General features: G+C 33.9%; 1 protein-coding gene across 1 annotated transcript; it reads right to left on the bottom strand.

Moving 5' to 3' along the window:
• Positions 1 to 10,594: 10,594 nt before the first annotated feature.
• Positions 10,595 to 17,744, bottom strand: LOC145037752 (uncharacterized). The gene is made up of 12 exons (XM_078986457.1): positions 17,543 to 17,744; positions 14,815 to 14,899; positions 14,691 to 14,742; positions 14,569 to 14,589; positions 14,418 to 14,471; positions 13,326 to 13,376; positions 12,954 to 13,016; positions 12,789 to 12,854; positions 12,157 to 12,195; positions 11,965 to 12,081; positions 11,752 to 11,844; positions 10,595 to 10,958 (listed from the first exon to the last, which is right to left on the bottom strand). The coding sequence occupies exons 1-12, from the start codon at positions 17,628 to 17,630 to the stop codon at positions 10,704 to 10,706; spliced, it is 984 nt and encodes a 327-aa protein (XP_078842583.1). The 5' UTR covers positions 17,631 to 17,744; the 3' UTR covers positions 10,595 to 10,703.
• Positions 17,745 to 17,952: the final 208 nt, after the last annotated feature.

Raw genomic sequence — 17,952 nt, 5'->3', positions numbered from 1 at the left:
TTAATTGAAGCTCGGCTCGAGCTCATTTAATTAACGAGCCTCATATTTAGGCTCGAGCTCGGCTCGGGCTCGTTTAATTCAATCTCGAGTCGAGCTTTTAACGAGTCGATCCCGAGTAGCTCACGAGTAGCTCAACTCACTTACACCCCTATTTAAAACTAAAAGAAATTGAATTTTGGGCTAAAAGTGTGAAATTTGTGAAACTTGGAAGCGGCAGGGAGTGGTTAAGTTTAAATTTTCGAAAGGAAATCACAATGGTTTGGCTAGCCGATATGGTTAGGCGCTTGGTTGAAGACTTTGAGGTTCCGGGTTCGATCCCCGACAACCTCAAATTCGTGTGGATATTTTTTAATGTGAAGCGCTGATGCGAGGCTGCTGCGATGCGAGGCCGTAAATCGAAGACTGCAAACTCGGACCGGCCATAAACTCCGAGGCTGCAAGCTCGTACCGCGAACCTTGGGCCGCAAACTCCGGGCCATGAACTCTGAAACCCTAGCCGCCGACCGCAAACTTCGCCACACCCTCACAGGTTTCGACCAAAAACACTGATTTTTCAACTTTGAAGCTCCAAAACTCGATCAAAAACCTTCTTTTATGAAAAACACGAAGAAACCCCCCCCCCCCCCCTTATTTTGTCAGATATCTATCCAAAAACGCAAGAATATTTCAAAAATAAGATCAAATTACGCTCCAAATCTGACAAAATTGACGGATACAACCAAGCTTTGATACCAATTGTAAGTCCCAATTTGCCTGTGTATCAATCAGATCTGTTTGATGGTGCGGAATCCCAATCAAATGGATGATGTCAGTTCAAATATAATAGAAGGAGAAGAAGAATAATATGAATTGATTAGAATGAAGATCCGGATACAAAAGATTCACACACACAAAACTTCTCTCTAGTTTCTCTTTTGGCCATACACTCCTTGTGTTTCATCAATCTCTACTCCTCACCCCTAACACCTATATTTATACAATGGAATATGAGCTAACTGAACATGGGTCGTAAATGGGTTTACGGCCGTAAACACTGACCATAAACTAGACTGTAAGCTCATAAAACATTAGATAAGAATATAAATGCCCAAAAAAGCAAAGTATAAACCATATTTTAACCCAACATACCATCCATGAAATTTCAATAAAATTTATAGCTTTCAAAACAACCCACTTATTAAAGAGGTGTTTACAAAACCGTTGTTTCCAAAACATTTATATAAAACTGGAATCATTTACACATAGTTTTCAAAAACATTCACGTTATCAGAGTATCCCATAAACCATAAGTTCCAAAAACACTAGGATGTGTACGGTCACGCCTTCACCTTGCCTCGATCCACTAAAGTACATGAAACCATAAACAAAAAACTTCAAGCGTGAAGCTTAGTGAGTTCCCCCAATGTACCAATACACAAACAATAGGACTTATACAAAACAACATACTATGGGTCCAATTAACCATCGATTTGGAATGCCCTAGCTTGTTGTGTTACGCAAAAAGAAGAGAAGCCTCAGCCACCAATCAAACATATGTATATATAGAAGATAATCATATAGCAGTCTACATCCAGTCAATAGATCTAACAGATCACTAAGCATATCATCATCGTATCTATTAGGATACCAATCTAACAGATCATAACAACACAAAGCATGTATAACAAGATATCAATCTATGGGGACGACAGTGGTGCCTTCGACCCGCAAGCACAGTGAGTAAAACTCACCTTGTATTGCCGATCACGCAGACGAGCCCTGGCTACTAGCTGCTAGAACCCCAAACTACCACATCAAGACAGCATCCCATCAATAGCTAATTCCATGAATAATCACTAACTGTAGATCTGCTATAACAGATACCAAAATGACAATCCATCAATATCTAGTCACTGACTAATATCATGATTCCAATTCAGGGTAAAAGACCTTTTTACCCTTCCTTAAGCATGGTCCAAGGCTAAAGCCCAAACTAGATCAAAAGTCTGATTTTGGCTAATATCAAAATAAAGTCCATAAGTCTGATTTTGGCTCAATATCAAAATAAATTCCATAAGTATGATTTTGGCCCAATTTTCCAAATTAGGCTAATTCCTTTCATGGCCTTCACCCAAGAAGATAAGTAAGCCAAAAGCCCAACCATAAAATTCCAGACGACCCAACCTAGCCCAATGCAAACCAACCCTAAATCTTGATCCAAAAGGCCCAACTTACTTCAAGGTCCACACTTGGAACAATTTTCCAAATTGGGCCAACATCCTTATTGGGCCTTATCCAAAGGTCTGATCCTCTTATTAGCCCAAAACACACTTATCCAGTTAGTCCGTCGGGGCCCAAGTATTAAAGCCCAATATATGGCCCAATACCAGAAGCCTATGTCTGAAATCCAAACAGAGGACGTACGCGGGGCGTACCCCTTCAGGATGTTGGGCGTACTTTGCCTCGCATTAACCACCATCAGGGTGGTCGACTTCGTACCTGGGGGGTACAATAACTTACACGGGGCGTACCCTCTCAAAGACCAAAAGGATGATAAGTGCTTAATAGCTTAATCACTTAAGCCTAAACATCAGATCCATGGTCCAAATGCACATTAGAGTCATAAAGTCTCAAACTTTATGACTTTAGACGTCCATAAGATCTTAATACAAGGTCTTCATCCACTAAGACCTTTCTACCAAATACATGGGACACGTCTAACTGTTGGAACCTTATTTTTATACCTTAGGATCCAACCTAAGGTCTGAAAGGATAGCTCAACACATCCAAAACAAATCATGTACAAAATTAGGACTTCTGGGACGAGAAGAACACCAAAAAGCAACCAAAGCAAGATCTAAACAATCCAAGCATAAAGGTAGAAGCTTTATACCTTCTAAAGCTTCCCAAGAAGATGATAATCTCATATCTACAAGCTTGTTTCCTTCCTTGACCCCTTTGATGCATTAACTTCTCCTTTGGGCACACAAAACCACACTACAAGCTCAAGATGCTCACTATGGGGTTTAGGGTTCACTCAAAATGGCTAAGGGACTTAGAGGCTGAAAGAGTGAGTCAAAATGACCCAAAAGAACGCTTAAATAACCCTACAAACACTGAAGGTTAGGCTTTCACCATGACACACATATGCCCTGTGTACATATATGTACACCCAACGTACTAGGCGCGCTATAGTACGCCTAGCGTACTCATATATATGCCCAACATACGACTCATGCTCTATAAGGTACTTCTTTTCCACTAGGGATTCCCATGGCCACTTCATTCAATTCCAAGGACCAAAAGTGGCATAAATAAAACCCTAGGGTAGGATTTGAAATTACTTGAAAACTAGGGTGTTACACTAAGTCAACCCACTAGCTTACCATTTTTTTTAACACAATGACATTAAATGATCCAGGCAGAAATGATTGGTACATGGACACTGGCGCAATTCACCACTTTCATGGAATTGAAACTAGTACATGTATACTTAATATCGATCTTAAAACTCATAATTCTCATTTGGTTTTAGTTGGTAATGGGTCTTTGCATTCCTGTGAAAATAACTGGACACACCTCCGTTCTGCTTAAAAATTCTTTTCGTGCCTTACATCTTAATAATATTCTTATCACCCTAACATCCTTAAAATTCTCATTTATGTTCATGAATTCGCTAAAAAGAATTTTCTATTGAATTTGATGAGTTTGGGTTTACTAGTCAAGGATTTCAAGAAACGATGCCATCTAATCCGATGCAACAATGATGGTCCGTTGTATCCGGTCATTCCATCTACTCCCTAAGTGCACGTTTATTTTTGTCCATCTATTTGACATCAATGCTTAGGACACACCAGAGAATAAGTTTTGAAGTCTTTAGCATTAAATAAAATTGTTTCATTTAACATTAATTAATTTCATAAACTTTGTCGATCATGTAAGCTTGGCAAGCATACAAAGCTTTAGTTTCTTATTTATGATTCTAATGTTTCACATGATTTTGAAATAACTCATTATGATATATGGACTTCTCCTATTGTCAGCGTCAGTGTATTTCGGTATTTTTTCATATTTCTAGATCATTACACTCATTGTCTTTGGTTTTTCTCGTTAAAACAAAAATTCGAGGTTTTTGTCAAATTTATTTAATTGTTCCAATTTATCAAAATGCAATTTAACATAACCATATAATATGTTCAATGTTATAATTGGGGTAAGTACAAAATAACCCTCAATTCCATAATATTTTTATACTTACAAAATTCAATTTTGATTTTCATGTCCTCACACCACCTAACAAAACGGTAAGTTCGAACACATGCTTCGTACAATGAAGAGCATAGTGTGCACCCTCTTATTTCACTCTCACATCCTACCAACATATTGGACGGAAGCTCTTAATATGGCACCTCATATCCTTAACATATTACCCTCTACTTCCATTCAAAACGAAACCCTTACTTCCGTATTTTTCAAAAACCACCCTACATACACTCATCTACACACCTTTTCTTGTTTATGCTTTCCTCACATTAGTGCTTCTTAGAAATTAGAACCATGAACCATCCCTTTCAATTTGTTAGTATACCGTTCTCATCTCGACACGTCTTCCTTGATGAATCGGTCTTCCCATTCGAATTAGTCACACCGACTGAACCCCCTTCTTACTCATTACTTGATGACTACTCTAATCCATATCCCATGTTTCGAGATATTCTTGAGTTCAGTTTGACTCCATCACCATCACCCACCTCTAATCCCTCAACCACCACCCAAAATACCCTTCCATATACACCCACTTCTCCATATCAACCTATTCACCACATGACCACACATGCTCACAATGGCATTGTTAGACCCATTGATCATCTAAATCTTCATAATTTCTCTGTTTCTCTTATCCCCCACTCTTGCTTATAGGATATGATGGACCCTACTGGCGAAAAACCATATATAAGGAATATCAGGCTCTTATCTACAATGGAACATGGAACCTTTTTTTGAGTCCCCCTAGGGTCAATGTGGTTCGATCTATGTGGCTTTTCACCACAAACATCATGCAGGCGATTCTCTTGCTCACTATAAAGCTCGATTAGTGGCCAATGGTCATAGTCAAACTGACTACTATACCTTTAGGCCGATTGTCAAACTGACTACTATACCTTTAGGCCGATTGTCAAACTGACTACTATTAGCCCATTCTCCAGGTTGATGTGAATAATGAATTTCTTTATAGGCATCTTCAAGAGACTATGTATATGCACCAACCCCTAAGATTTTGTGACTCTTAGTTTCTCGACCACGGATGTCACCTACAACGATCTTTATATTACCTCAAGCAAGCCCTACGAGCCTGGTATAATCATTTATCCTAATATGCTACTCAGATTATTTTTAAGAACATTTGATCAAGCTCTTCTTTATTTATAAATCACTCAAATGATTCCACTATATATCTTATTATGTATGGTATGTGGATGAGATTATCCTGACGGCATCCTCCATTGAACTTATCCAACATATCATATCTCAACTCTAACAAGAGTTTTCTATGACAAATCTTGGTGAAATGAACTTTTTTTAGGTATTTATGCAGTTTGTACTTCCACAAGGTTATTCCTTTCAGAATAGAAATAGGCAGTTGAGATTTACGAGTGACAAAAAACGCTCAACTACAATTCTTCTTGAACACCAACATTATCTGATGTAAAAATTAGACGCCACAGCTAAACCTGTTGATGATACATCCTTGTTCCATATTCTAGTTGGCGCCCTATGGTAGCTGATATTTACTAGATTTGATGTTACATTTGCGGTTCAACAACTTTTTCTATATACATGATCCTTTAGAACCGCACTTACATGCTCTCAAACATGTTCTTCAGTAAATTCAAGACACTCTATCTCTTGGTCAACAGATTCACACATCTTGTTCATCTGATCTCATTGCTTATTCAAAAGCCGACTGGTAAATAGGGGGGGGGATGCTCAACCACTAGGAGATCTACATATGGATATTGTGGTTTGTTAGGGGACAACCTGCTCTCAAGGCCCTCCAAATTTTAGGGTATTAAATCACATTCTAGTATGGAAGTAGAGTATCGTAGGGTTAAAAATGCAATAGAAGAAGGAAGTTGGCTTCGCAATCTCCTTTGGGAACTTTATTGTCCAAAGAATAAGGAAACTATAGTTTATTGTGATAACATCAGTGCAGTTTACATGTCAACTAATCCAGTTCAACACCATCTTACCAAAAACAAGAGATCGATATTCATTTTTGTTCGCTAAAAAGTTCCTAAGGACCTTGTTTGACTTCTTGACATTCCTTCGAGTTTCCAGTATGTATACATCTTCACGAAGGGTTGTAGTGCCCGAGTTCCCAGGAATGAAATTTATCTATTATCCTATTTAATTAAACTAAGAGGTGATGAAGGGGTTTGTGAGTATGGTGGGCGTACATTAGGTACACACAACGTACTCCTTGCATGTGCATCATCGGGGTGATCCCGTCGTACAATGGGCGTACCCATGCGTACACTGGGCATACTCAGGCCAGGGGCAAACACTAATTTCGTGGTCTATTATGATGTGTCGATTAACGGTTTGGGTGCAATTTTGCTGAAGAGGGGTCGTGTTATTGCTTACGCTTCTAGGCAGCGGAAACTTTATGATGCGAACTACCCTACACATGATTTAGAGTTGGGGGTTGTGGTTTTTGCCCTCAAGATTTGGCGATACTACCTCTATTGGGTCCGTTGTACTATTTACATGGATTACCCATATCTGAATGTGAGACAATGTCGGTGATTGGACGTGGTGAAGGATTATGATTGTGAGATCCTTTACCATCCAAGAAAGTCCAATGTGGTCGTCGTTGATCTCAGCCGCAAGGCGGTCACAACTCCGATCAGGGATATCTGGATGAGGATGACAATGATTACTCTACTCTTGGAGCTTATTTGGGAGGCACAAGTCGAGGCTATGAAGGAAGAGCACTGAAAGGGTAGTGTATAGTAGGTCAGGTGTCTTCCTTCGATTATGATAGCCGGGTTTTATTGAATCTCCATTGGAGAGTGTCGTTTCCTTATTGGGGAGTTGCGTGTCAAGTTCTGATGGAGGAGGCACACAAATTGAGGTTCTCCATTCATCACGACAAGATATAGCCATTAGACATACCTGTTTGGAAGTAGGAAGAGATTACCATGGATTTCATTACAAAGTTGCCTCAGAAAACACGCGGCGTGGATTCGATTTGTGTCATCATGGATCGATTAACCAAGACCGCACACTTTATCTAGATTTAGGAGAGTATCTCCATGGAGAAATTTGCTGATATATATATATATATATATATATATATATATATATATATATATATATATATATATCAGGGAGGTTGTATCACGACATGGAGTGTCGGTTTTAGTAGTATCAGACAGGGATGTGCAGTTCACTTCCTGGTTTTGGAAGAGTTTTCACGAGGAGTTGGGTACCCATCTACATTTCAGCATGACCTTTCACCTACAGATGGATGGTCAGAGCGAGCGGACCCTCTAGACATTGGAGGATATGTTGTGGCCATGTGTTCTGGACTTTGGCGGTAGCTAGGATACGTATCTTCTGTTAGTGGAATTTTTGTATAACAATAGCTACCATGCCAACATTGATCGACCTCCTTTTGATATGCTCTACGGGAGGAAATGCAAGACCCTCGTATGTTGGGACGACGTTGATCAGTGAGTCATGGGAGTACCGAAGTGGTACTCAAGATCGCCGAGTGGATTCAACATGTTTGGAGTAGACTTTAGAAAGCTCAGAGTTGGTAGAAAAGCCATGCCGACAAGTGCCAATCAGACCTGTAGTTTCAAGTTAGGGATATGGTTCTTCTGAAGGTGTCACCTTGGAAAGGTGTCATCCGATTTAGGAAACGGGGACCCAGGTATATCGGTCCTTTTTGGGTTATAGCTCGGGTAGGAAGGGTAGCGTATCGGTTGCATATTCCAAAGAAAATCAGTCATATTCACCATATGTTTCATGTCTCTCAGCTGTAGAAGTGTTGGGTTGATGATTCCATAGTGGTTCCATTTGAGGATATTCAAGTGGACGATCGCCTAAACTACATTGAGAGGCTGGTAGTGATCCTCGACTGGAAGATGAAGACCTTGAGGAACAAGGTTCTTGAGTTGGTAAAGATGCAGTGGCAGCACCGCAAGGGTTCAGAATGGACATGGGAGCTGAAGGACGAGATGAGGGAGTATTACCAAAGTTATTTTTGACATCGGACTTCAAGGATGAAGTCTGATTCAAGTGGGGAAGAATTGTAGCAACCTAGTCACCAGTTATGAAATTAATGTATAATCCTATTTAATTAAACTAAAAGGTAGTGAAGGGGTTCATGAGTACATTGGGCATATAATAGGTACACATGGTGCACTCCTTGCATGTGCATCATCGGGGTGATCCCAACATACGTTAGGCATACCCATACGTATGTTGGGCGTAATCAAGCAATGGGGAACCCCTAATATTTAGGTTTTGCACCGTATTTAAGGTCCTTAATTTCTTCAAGTACATCACCCTTTCAGCCTTCGATGCCTTTTAGTGCTAATCTTGAAACCTTAGACATCTTAAGTGCCTTTTTGAGCTTATATTGAGCGTTTGGGTGTTCTTTGGTGCTTTTGACGAAGAAGGAAGTTTGAGAAGAAGGAGCTTGTAGATCTAGAGTTTGTGTATCATTTCTAGCCTATTGAAGTTATAAAGTTTGAAACTTGTCCATTCTAAGCTTAGATATAGACTTAGGGAAGATTTTAGCATCTTTTGGTCCCATAAGTTTGTCTTTTGGAGTATGGGATACTCCATGCCATTTGAGTTGTCCTTCTGGACTCTTAGGAGTGCATGGATTCATAAAAAGGTTAAGACTCAATCATGCATGTGTTACTGACCACCTAAGTGAGTTACAGGGCTTAATTTAGGGGTTTGAGTCCCGTTAAGGCATGCAAGTGAATAAAGTTTACAACTTTATGGCTTCAAACTCTATTATGAGCGTGGATCTAACTTTTAGATGTTAGGGATTAACGAAGTAAGACTTGGGTGCAAGTTTGGGTTGACTGGATAGTACGCTGGGCGTACTCCACATTACGTTGCATGTATTGGGCCAATACCCCAATCTTGGATCGTTATCAGTGTACGTTGGGTGTACGAGCCATGTACGTCGCGTTTATGCGATCTATGGAATTAGAAGATTTTTGGGCTCAAGTATTTTTGGGATTTTGACTTGTTTAGCTTTAGGCTGTAACATTGTATGTCGAAGGCACCAATGCTAGCCCACTAGTTAATTATGTAGTGTGATGATTGACTTTATGACAACTGTCAGTTATGCCTATATTTGCTTGATGACTCTATGATTCTTTGTTACGATATTATATGTTAGTGGTTAGGGTGAAGTAGACCTAGTATCCGATTAAAATAGATCGAAGAGGATTGCAAGCAACGATATATGCTTGACAGTATCTGATTGAAATAGACCGAAGGAGATTGCAAGCACCCATATATGCTTGATATTATCTGGTTGAAATAGACCGAAGGGGAGTCCAAGCACCTATATATGATTGGTTGTATGTTTGTATGGTATGTGGTATTTCAGTGGAACTCACTAAGCTTCGTGCTTACAGTTTTAAGTTTATGTTTCAGGTACTTCAGTATGAAGGCGAAGGGCCCGACCTAATCGCACCGCATCACACTATGATTTCTGCATTTCGACATTTTGGGATTTTGTACTATGATAATATATTATCATGATACACTTTTGACTGATTTGATATGAGTATCATATGTTTTGAATGAACTTAATTCTTTTTATTTGTATTTCGGGATGTTACAAGGGCCTTCCGACATTGCTTTTTCATGATCTCAGACATAGTTTGAGTGTTTACAAACCCTCCACTCAAACTAACAGCATGAAGGGAGGGGTGTTAGTGTGTTTTCATTTCAGGTTGTTATTGTTTGTATAGTCCATATATGTTAGTCATGTTAGGCCCAAGGCCCTATACGTGTTGCATATGTACTCTGTTCATAATGAGAGGGAAAGGAAATCATTTTCCCTGAATGATTTGTTGTTTTTTCTTGATTTCTAATAGGAGTAGGAAAACTAAGATTAATTGGGTTGTTTGGATTTAAAACCCAACTTTATATTGTACTTATAAGTAACATTTTTTTATCTTCTAGCTCCTTGCTAGTTTTTTTTTTTTTTTTTTTTTTTTTTTTTAATAAAACAACTCAAATTGTCTTGATTTATATATTTTAATATATTTCCCTTAAAAAGCATAATATTCATGTTTCAACTTGAAAATAAAACTTTGTATAAAGTATTATTCACACAATCAATGAGTTTGTATGGTGTGAATAGTACTTAAACTTACAATTTTTGACGTTCGGTATATAAAGCATTATAATTAATGAAGACAATATTCTCAAACTTTTATATAACTCCACATATAAATTTTGGAGAAAATCAGAAACTTCTTTTGTATGGTGTGTGACCATCCAACTGCTTAGTAGTTAAATTTTGCTCCTAAAATATAAGTGTTTTGCAATTTAGTAGATAAACATGGAAATATTATTCACAAAGACTTCTCTTTTTTTTTATAGTATAATATAGGTTATAAAAATGTAGATATTGATAAAGAAAAAAACATTAGAATCGTATCACAAGTGATGCATAATCTTCAGTTGAAGATCTTATTTTCCACCATGTTTTCTGAAAAAACTTGTGGTATCAGCATCCGATTTTGGTAACTCTCCGAAGGTTCATTCATAATGGAATTCTCGAGTGCTTCTTCATCTACTAAATATGGCACAACATATTTTTTCATATCATCATCTGAAATTTCAAGATGTCCTCCTGTAACTGTTACAAATTTGACCCTCCCAGACTCGTCCAATGTCCTCAACCCGATCCAATCTTCAATATATAGTCTTGTCTATACATACATAAATATAGTTAGTATTTCACAAACAAATTAAGTGGACTTCTACCATTAAACCCATGGATGCATGATTCGTATCATAAATGAAATTGAAGAAATTTAAAGAAGGGTATTATATTGTATAACCCATCAATGTATGGTTCGTTGTTTGTAGACATAGGGCATGCTTGGAAAACTAGATTGTAGCTTCTAGCTTATAGCCAGATGTTGGTAGTTGGTAGCTAGAAGCTATAACTTTTATTTGTTATATGAGTATTTGACAAAAATGACTCGAAACATTTGAAATGTGTAAAATTACATAAAAAGATAATTGTTTAAAAAATATAAAAATATTTTGAAGGACAATTATGGAAATTGATTAAAAAAACTCAATTGTTAAACCCTCGTTTGAAGTAAAAGCTAGAAGCTGCCAGACATTCGATGCCCAAGCCCATACATAAGTGAAAATTAATAATCAAGGGAAGTATTGACGATGAGTTATATTGTATAACTCATTGATGCATGGTACAAAAATTTAGATCATTGGATTCGCTAATGAGTAATGTTGTACAACCCATTTTTTAACAATAAATATGATCTAATTCTAAACTACTTCTAATTCTATTTTTGTCTAAGACATTACTTGGAATCTCAACCTCAAGGGGAGAGGGTATACTGTTGGGCTAGAATCTCTTTGGCGTATAACTGATTGATGCAATGTTTGTATTACATAAATGAAAACAAGATTTCGGGATGAATATGTGTTGATGACTTCTAACATACAAGTCATAGATGCATACATATTTACCTCTTGTGCTGGAAGTACTGGCTCCCAGGCTCCATCAGGGAAGTACCCAAACCAAGAAGTTTCTTTTGGTATCAAAACTGAATCTTTATCATCCTGGATCACATTTCAAGAGACAAACAGCGTCAAATTGTTGATTATGCTATAGTGAATTCTACCTTATGTAGTAAAAGTTCTACTTTGCAACCGAAAAAGAGAAGAGATACATAATATTACCATTACAAGCACCAAATTTTTTAAGCTAGTGAACCTTTCTTTGTATGTGGCATTTTTTTCAAACTCGTTATTTAGCTTTGGGAGGAATTTACACCCTTCTCGATACCCATCAAGATCCTAAAAAATGAAATGATGATTTAGTCATTCAAGTTAATATTATGTGATATAGAGATAAATAAGTATTTTACTCACAGTGGGGATCTTGACGTAATTTGATGGGGCAAAGTTTTCCTGTATAGACAATATCAAGTTTCAAGCAAATCCCAAGAAAGAATATGAAATCTTATATGCAAAATAAGAAATTCTTTATCAAATATTTACGAGGATAAACAAATGCATTTATTGTTAAGAGTCTTCAAAGTTTGAAAAGAGTATTTTCGTATTTGAGGTAGACAATCTTATAAGAAATTTGGTCGTGTGAGATTATGCACTTCTTTATTTTTGAAATCTTAATGGCACATAATTTTGAAATCCAAATCTTATACAATATAGGAAAAATGCAATAAATATTAATGCACATTTCAAAATTTCTATAATAGCCATGCACTTTTAGTTTTCCTATTATTACAACATTATACTTTAAAATTATTTCGTATTAGAGCATTACACTTTAGAACACCAACCAATTATAACAGTGGATAGCCTAGTACACTTTAAACCGGTCATCCCAATGATATAGTGTGTATTTTTTTTTTCAAATTCCAATACAAAATGATTTGATAGTAAAATGTTATAATAAGGAGAAATGCAATAATAAAAAAATTGAAAGTAAATTATTGTTTCCTACATTTAGGTTAGGTTAGGAGGAAGATATGAAATTTAACCTGGACAAAATCGCTATAAACCACCAAATCTATCAAATCAGCCAGAAGAGTACACAACAAACCCGACTGCATAATGAAAACAAAATCTTTGTGAACAATATGTTACATTGATTTTTGTGGTCAAATCCAATACAAGTGTATTTCTTGATAATATATTAGACTTACACCACAAAATGGAATTGATGCTTCCCCGGCATGAGGACCTGATAATGATATGTAATTTTTCACCTGTTATAACCAGTTGATACATGGTCACATCATTCGTATCCGTTGATAAATTGGCGAAAAAATGAAACACTTTTTGCACATATAAGAATTGAACGAGGGTAACTTGTTTACGTTACAATGTTACATACACATGTTGGTACTAAAATGAAACATGGTTGTATATTTGGTATAAAAAACCTCTTTTACGCATAAATAAAAAAAACACCAAACATTGTTACATAAATTGCAATTTTTGTCCCAAATATTGGTCTCGATCTCGGTCCAATGCATGCAGAATTATAATCTTACAGTTTTAACACATGTACTCACCGGAGGTGCTCCATCACAAAATTCAAGAACTCCTCGTCCAACCATGTTACCCTACACAATGTCAAAATCACAAACACTTATACATTTTTTACTCGTTTTATTGTTTAGAGTTTCATTTTGATTTGATTTCACCCCTCATATTAAAAAATAAAACCAACAATTTAAAAAAAAAAAAAAAAAAAATTATGGTCACCTCTTACTATCTCGTCACTGCTCTTTTGGGGATGTCATTTTTCCATTAGAATGTCGTTTTTTAAGAAAGGAAATAAATTTTGGTAAGATAGAAGAAATAGCAACATGCTTTTAATTATTTAATTATTTGTTTATTATGACATCCTACTTTCATTAATTTCTATTAAAACATTATAGTTTGAAAAACTACCATTCATAGCATTATCTCAGATAAAAGAGTAAATTACACGAATGGTCCTTATGGTTTGGGGTAATTTGCTCACTTGGTCCGTAACAAATTTTTTTAACTTGGAAGATATCTAATGTTTCTTTTTGTTACGCGATTGGTCCCTACTGTTTGTTTTGGTTACGTGCTTGGTCACCATCTTACCTAAAAAGACTATTATTTAAATAGAGAAAAATGGTAGGGTATGAAAGGTAATGTGAAGGGGTAGGGTTGAGGTGTGTTTATTTAAATAAATTAACAAAATCTATGGTAAAATAGTGTTTTTAGGTAAGACAGAGACTAAGCGTGTAACAAAAACAAACAACAAGGACCTTTCGAGTTAAAAAAACTAAGTTAAGGACCAAACGCACAAATTATCCTAAACCATCGGGACCATTCATGTATTTTACTCCATATAAAAATCAATTTTCATTGCTATAATTAGGAAGATTTTTCAAAATATATTGTCTTAATAAGAAAAAAAATCACAACTACAACATAGGAGTTGTTTCAAAGTGCAATCATATAAAGATTGAACGGGACAATGTTGTACTACAAATAAATAAAAGTAAGATGTTGTAATATAAAAATAAATGGAAGTATGTTGCCATTTATACCATTTATCCCAAAGTCAATAACGAGACAGAAATGTTGTGTTTATGTAAAAAACAAATTAACATACTAATCGTCCTTACTTGGGAAAGTGAAACTATGTTGTAACCTTTACTGAGTTCGCTTATATTCTTCACCTGATATTTACGAAAAGTATATAAAATTAGAAACATGCAAGTTTAAGATGCCTAAAAAGGTAAACAAAAGAAAAGTATTTGTCATTAGTTTCATTACCTTGTCACAAGCAATCTCCGTCTATAATACACAAAATGCAATAAACCCAAGTCAAATTATTTTTGCAAAAACTAGAATGCAAATTGAAATTTTTTTATGACAGTAGATGGTGGATAAATCACCTGTTTGTCAAATGGCATAAACCAAGAATCCAATATTCCATTCCCAATTTCTCTACAAATAATGCACTTTTCAATACAAAGATTAAAAATACACATTTTAATAATGGGTTAAAAGAGGGTATACATGCAATATCCATGACTATTAGACCACTCGCTTAAATGTTCAATGAATTGTTTGAGTCCTTCATTGTTGCAACTATCCGCAATGCCTATAAACAAATATACATGCACAAAGTAGAAACTTAGAAAAAAAAATCTATAACTATAAGCCATATATGCAATAAACAACAATGAACTTTCAATTTATTTATTCTAACATCCTACTTCTATTTTCCATATCATAACTTTGTAAATTGAAAATCTAACAATCATAATAATCTCAACCAAATACAAAGTAGTTTTCAATTTTCAGTAGATTTTTTAAAGTACAATACATTAATAAGATAAAGAAATTGGAAGTAAATTTTTTTGATAGAAACAAACAGAAGTAGAACATTATAATACACCAATAAATATTCTTGCATTTAGTTTTAACTATAAATAGTTCAACAAAACATATGGAAAACATGAAAGCTTCCCCCAATAAACTAAGTATGAGGTCACATTAAACATTTATAAAATCAACTAACTATCTATAGCCTTATATCATAAATCACTACGAAAAGACACATTCAAACATTCCCTACATAACAAGATTCTATGTCTAAACATTGGTACTTTTTTAGAACATATTACACACCACCCTTCTCCTACATTTACACCTTACATATCAAACGAGATTTTAACCATCAACCTTTGGTTGATGGGAACCTCTCATTCTCGATAATGTTAAGCCAAATGCCCTTTTTTCAAAACATGACAACGATATATATATATATATATATATATATATATATATATATATATATATATATATATATATATATATATATATATATATATATATATATATATATATATATATATGAAAAGTGAATATGTGGTTGTTATGTACCTAAGCTTAGATATACAATCTTTTAAACAATGTAGTTTAAATAAAACAAATTAAATTTCATTTTCTTTAAATTTTGTTTTAATATAATATCATTGAATTAAGTTAAACTATAGAATGAAAAAGATTAATTATATATCTTTTTAATTGCAAAAAGTCATTTAAATTTGTAGGGGAAATAAAAAGATAATATTTTTTTAACAAAGATAACTCAAAACGTTTTTTCCTTTAATTGAAAATTATATCTATCTTTATTCTATTATATTTCATTTTTATTTTAGTAGGGTTACTTAAATCGTCATGGCTTTTAATGTTATATATATATATATATATATATATATATATATATATATATATATATATATATATATATATATATATATATATATAGGGTTAGGTTCATGTGAGACGGCCTAATTTTGTGAGACCGTGAGACGTATTTTTTTATTTTTTTTAGTTAATTCAAGTTCCAAAAATAATATTTAAAAAAAGAATTTTTTGATTTTTCCATTTATTTTGCATTTTAAAATTATTTTTAGATTATGTACAGTGTAATATTCTATTTAGAATATTTCACGTATTTTAAAAAAAAAAATAGAAAATTTTTTTATTTTTTTTTTAATTTTTTTAGTTAATTCAAGTTCCGAAAATAATATTTAAAAAAAGAATTTATAGATTTTTCCATTTATTTTGCATTTTAAAATTATTTTTTAGAATATGTTAGTGTAATATTCTATTTAGAATATTTTACGTATTTTTAAAAAAAAAACAAAAACGAGATTTTTTTTTTATTTTTTATTTTTTTTTTTAAATTTTTTTTAGTTAATTCAAGTTCCTAAAATAATGTTTAAAAAAAGAATTTTTGGATTTTTCCATTTATTTTGTATTTTAAAATTATTTTTAGATTTGGTCTCACGGTCTCACAAAATTAGAATGGTTTCAAATGAACCTGAACATATATATATATATATATATATATATATATATATATATATATATAGATATATATATATATATATATATATATATATATATATATATATATATATATATATATATATATATATATATATATATATATATTAACGACAGTCAACGGAATTAGCTTCTAACTTCATAATTGATACAAAGAAGGAATTTTATGAAAGCAATACATGAAATTATTTTTTGATTTGAGAAGCATGCATATTTAAAATTTCGGACGCAAAAGTGTACTGCATTTATACATACTTCAATCATTTAAAAAATCTCAAACCTCATTTAAAAATTTTCAAATATCATTCATTCATATTATATATATATATATATATATATATATATATATATATATATATATATATATATATATATATATATATATATATATATGTTAGGTTCATATGACACCATCACATTTTGTGAGATATGAGGATTTCAATCCTAGTCATTGATTTGGAGATACAATAATTATTTTTAAAATGCAAAATAAATAAATTTTTTTAAATTTAAAATAATATAATGAGTAATCAAAAGTCTTGCAATGGTAGAAAATCTCCTTAAAAAGGTTTGGTGACATTGATACCATACACGTACTCACACGAATGCTAGAAGCAAAGTAATGGATAATTACTTGTATAAGTAATAAACTTTTGTAACGGTATATATTTAATTATTAATTTTTTTTGGGATCTATATTCTAACTTGTTTAAATTGTTAAAAAAACAATATGAGTGGATAAAAACCCCATAACTTACTTTCCTACAATAAACAATAAAAATACAAAAGCAGTAGAACAAGTCAAGGGTTTTTAATAAGATCGGCCGACTAAGGTCCATGAAACTCCAAATCGGATTATGCAATATATTGGAATAGAAACACTTACCGTGAAAAACAACAAAAGGAGTAGAATGTGTGATTATGGGAAGCGAAGTGAAGATGATAAAGAATCTTATTAGTGCAGCAGAAGCCATAAAAGGAAACTTTAAGAGGAGTAAGAACGATCAAAAGGTTAGAAACACAACTAATCTGGGGCGGTGAGGATGCAAGTGTAGGTCGATTTCACTTAACAAATATTGAAGCTCATTTTGAAGTTGATAGTTTTTATTAGACGAATTCTGGTCCTACTTAGTTTTTGTTGTTTTCGCAAAAGGGAAATGTAAGGATCAATAATGTATTAAACGAGGTTCATGCGTAAAGGAATGTAAAACAATTTTTTGATTTTAATAAGGGCAATTGATGTAATATTGTTTAAACCATGCAAAGTGTATATATATATATATATATATATATATA

This window comes from Lactuca saligna, chromosome 3 (assembly GCF_052625555.1).
Source record: "Lactuca saligna cultivar CGN05327 chromosome 3, ASM5262555v1, whole genome shotgun sequence".
NCBI classification, from domain to species: domain Eukaryota; kingdom Viridiplantae; phylum Streptophyta; class Magnoliopsida; order Asterales; family Asteraceae; genus Lactuca; species Lactuca saligna.
Note: the sequence above shows the minus strand (reverse complement) of the source record. Positions and strands in the feature narration are given on the sequence as shown.

Bases quoted from the DNA above. Each gene is read 5' to 3' on its own strand.
- LOC145037752 (XM_078986457.1), bottom strand. From the start codon at position 17,630: ATGGCTTCTGCTGCACTAATAAGATTCTTTATCATCTTCACTTCGCTT. The intron at 14,743-14,814 runs GTATACCCTCTT...CATTATTTGTAG, and splicing joins AATAGTCATGGATATTGCAT to AGAAATTGGGAATGGAATAT. The intron at 12,082-12,156 runs GTGAGTAAAATA...TTCATTTTTTAG, and splicing joins ATTACGTCAAGATCCCCACT to GATCTTGATGGGTATCGAGA.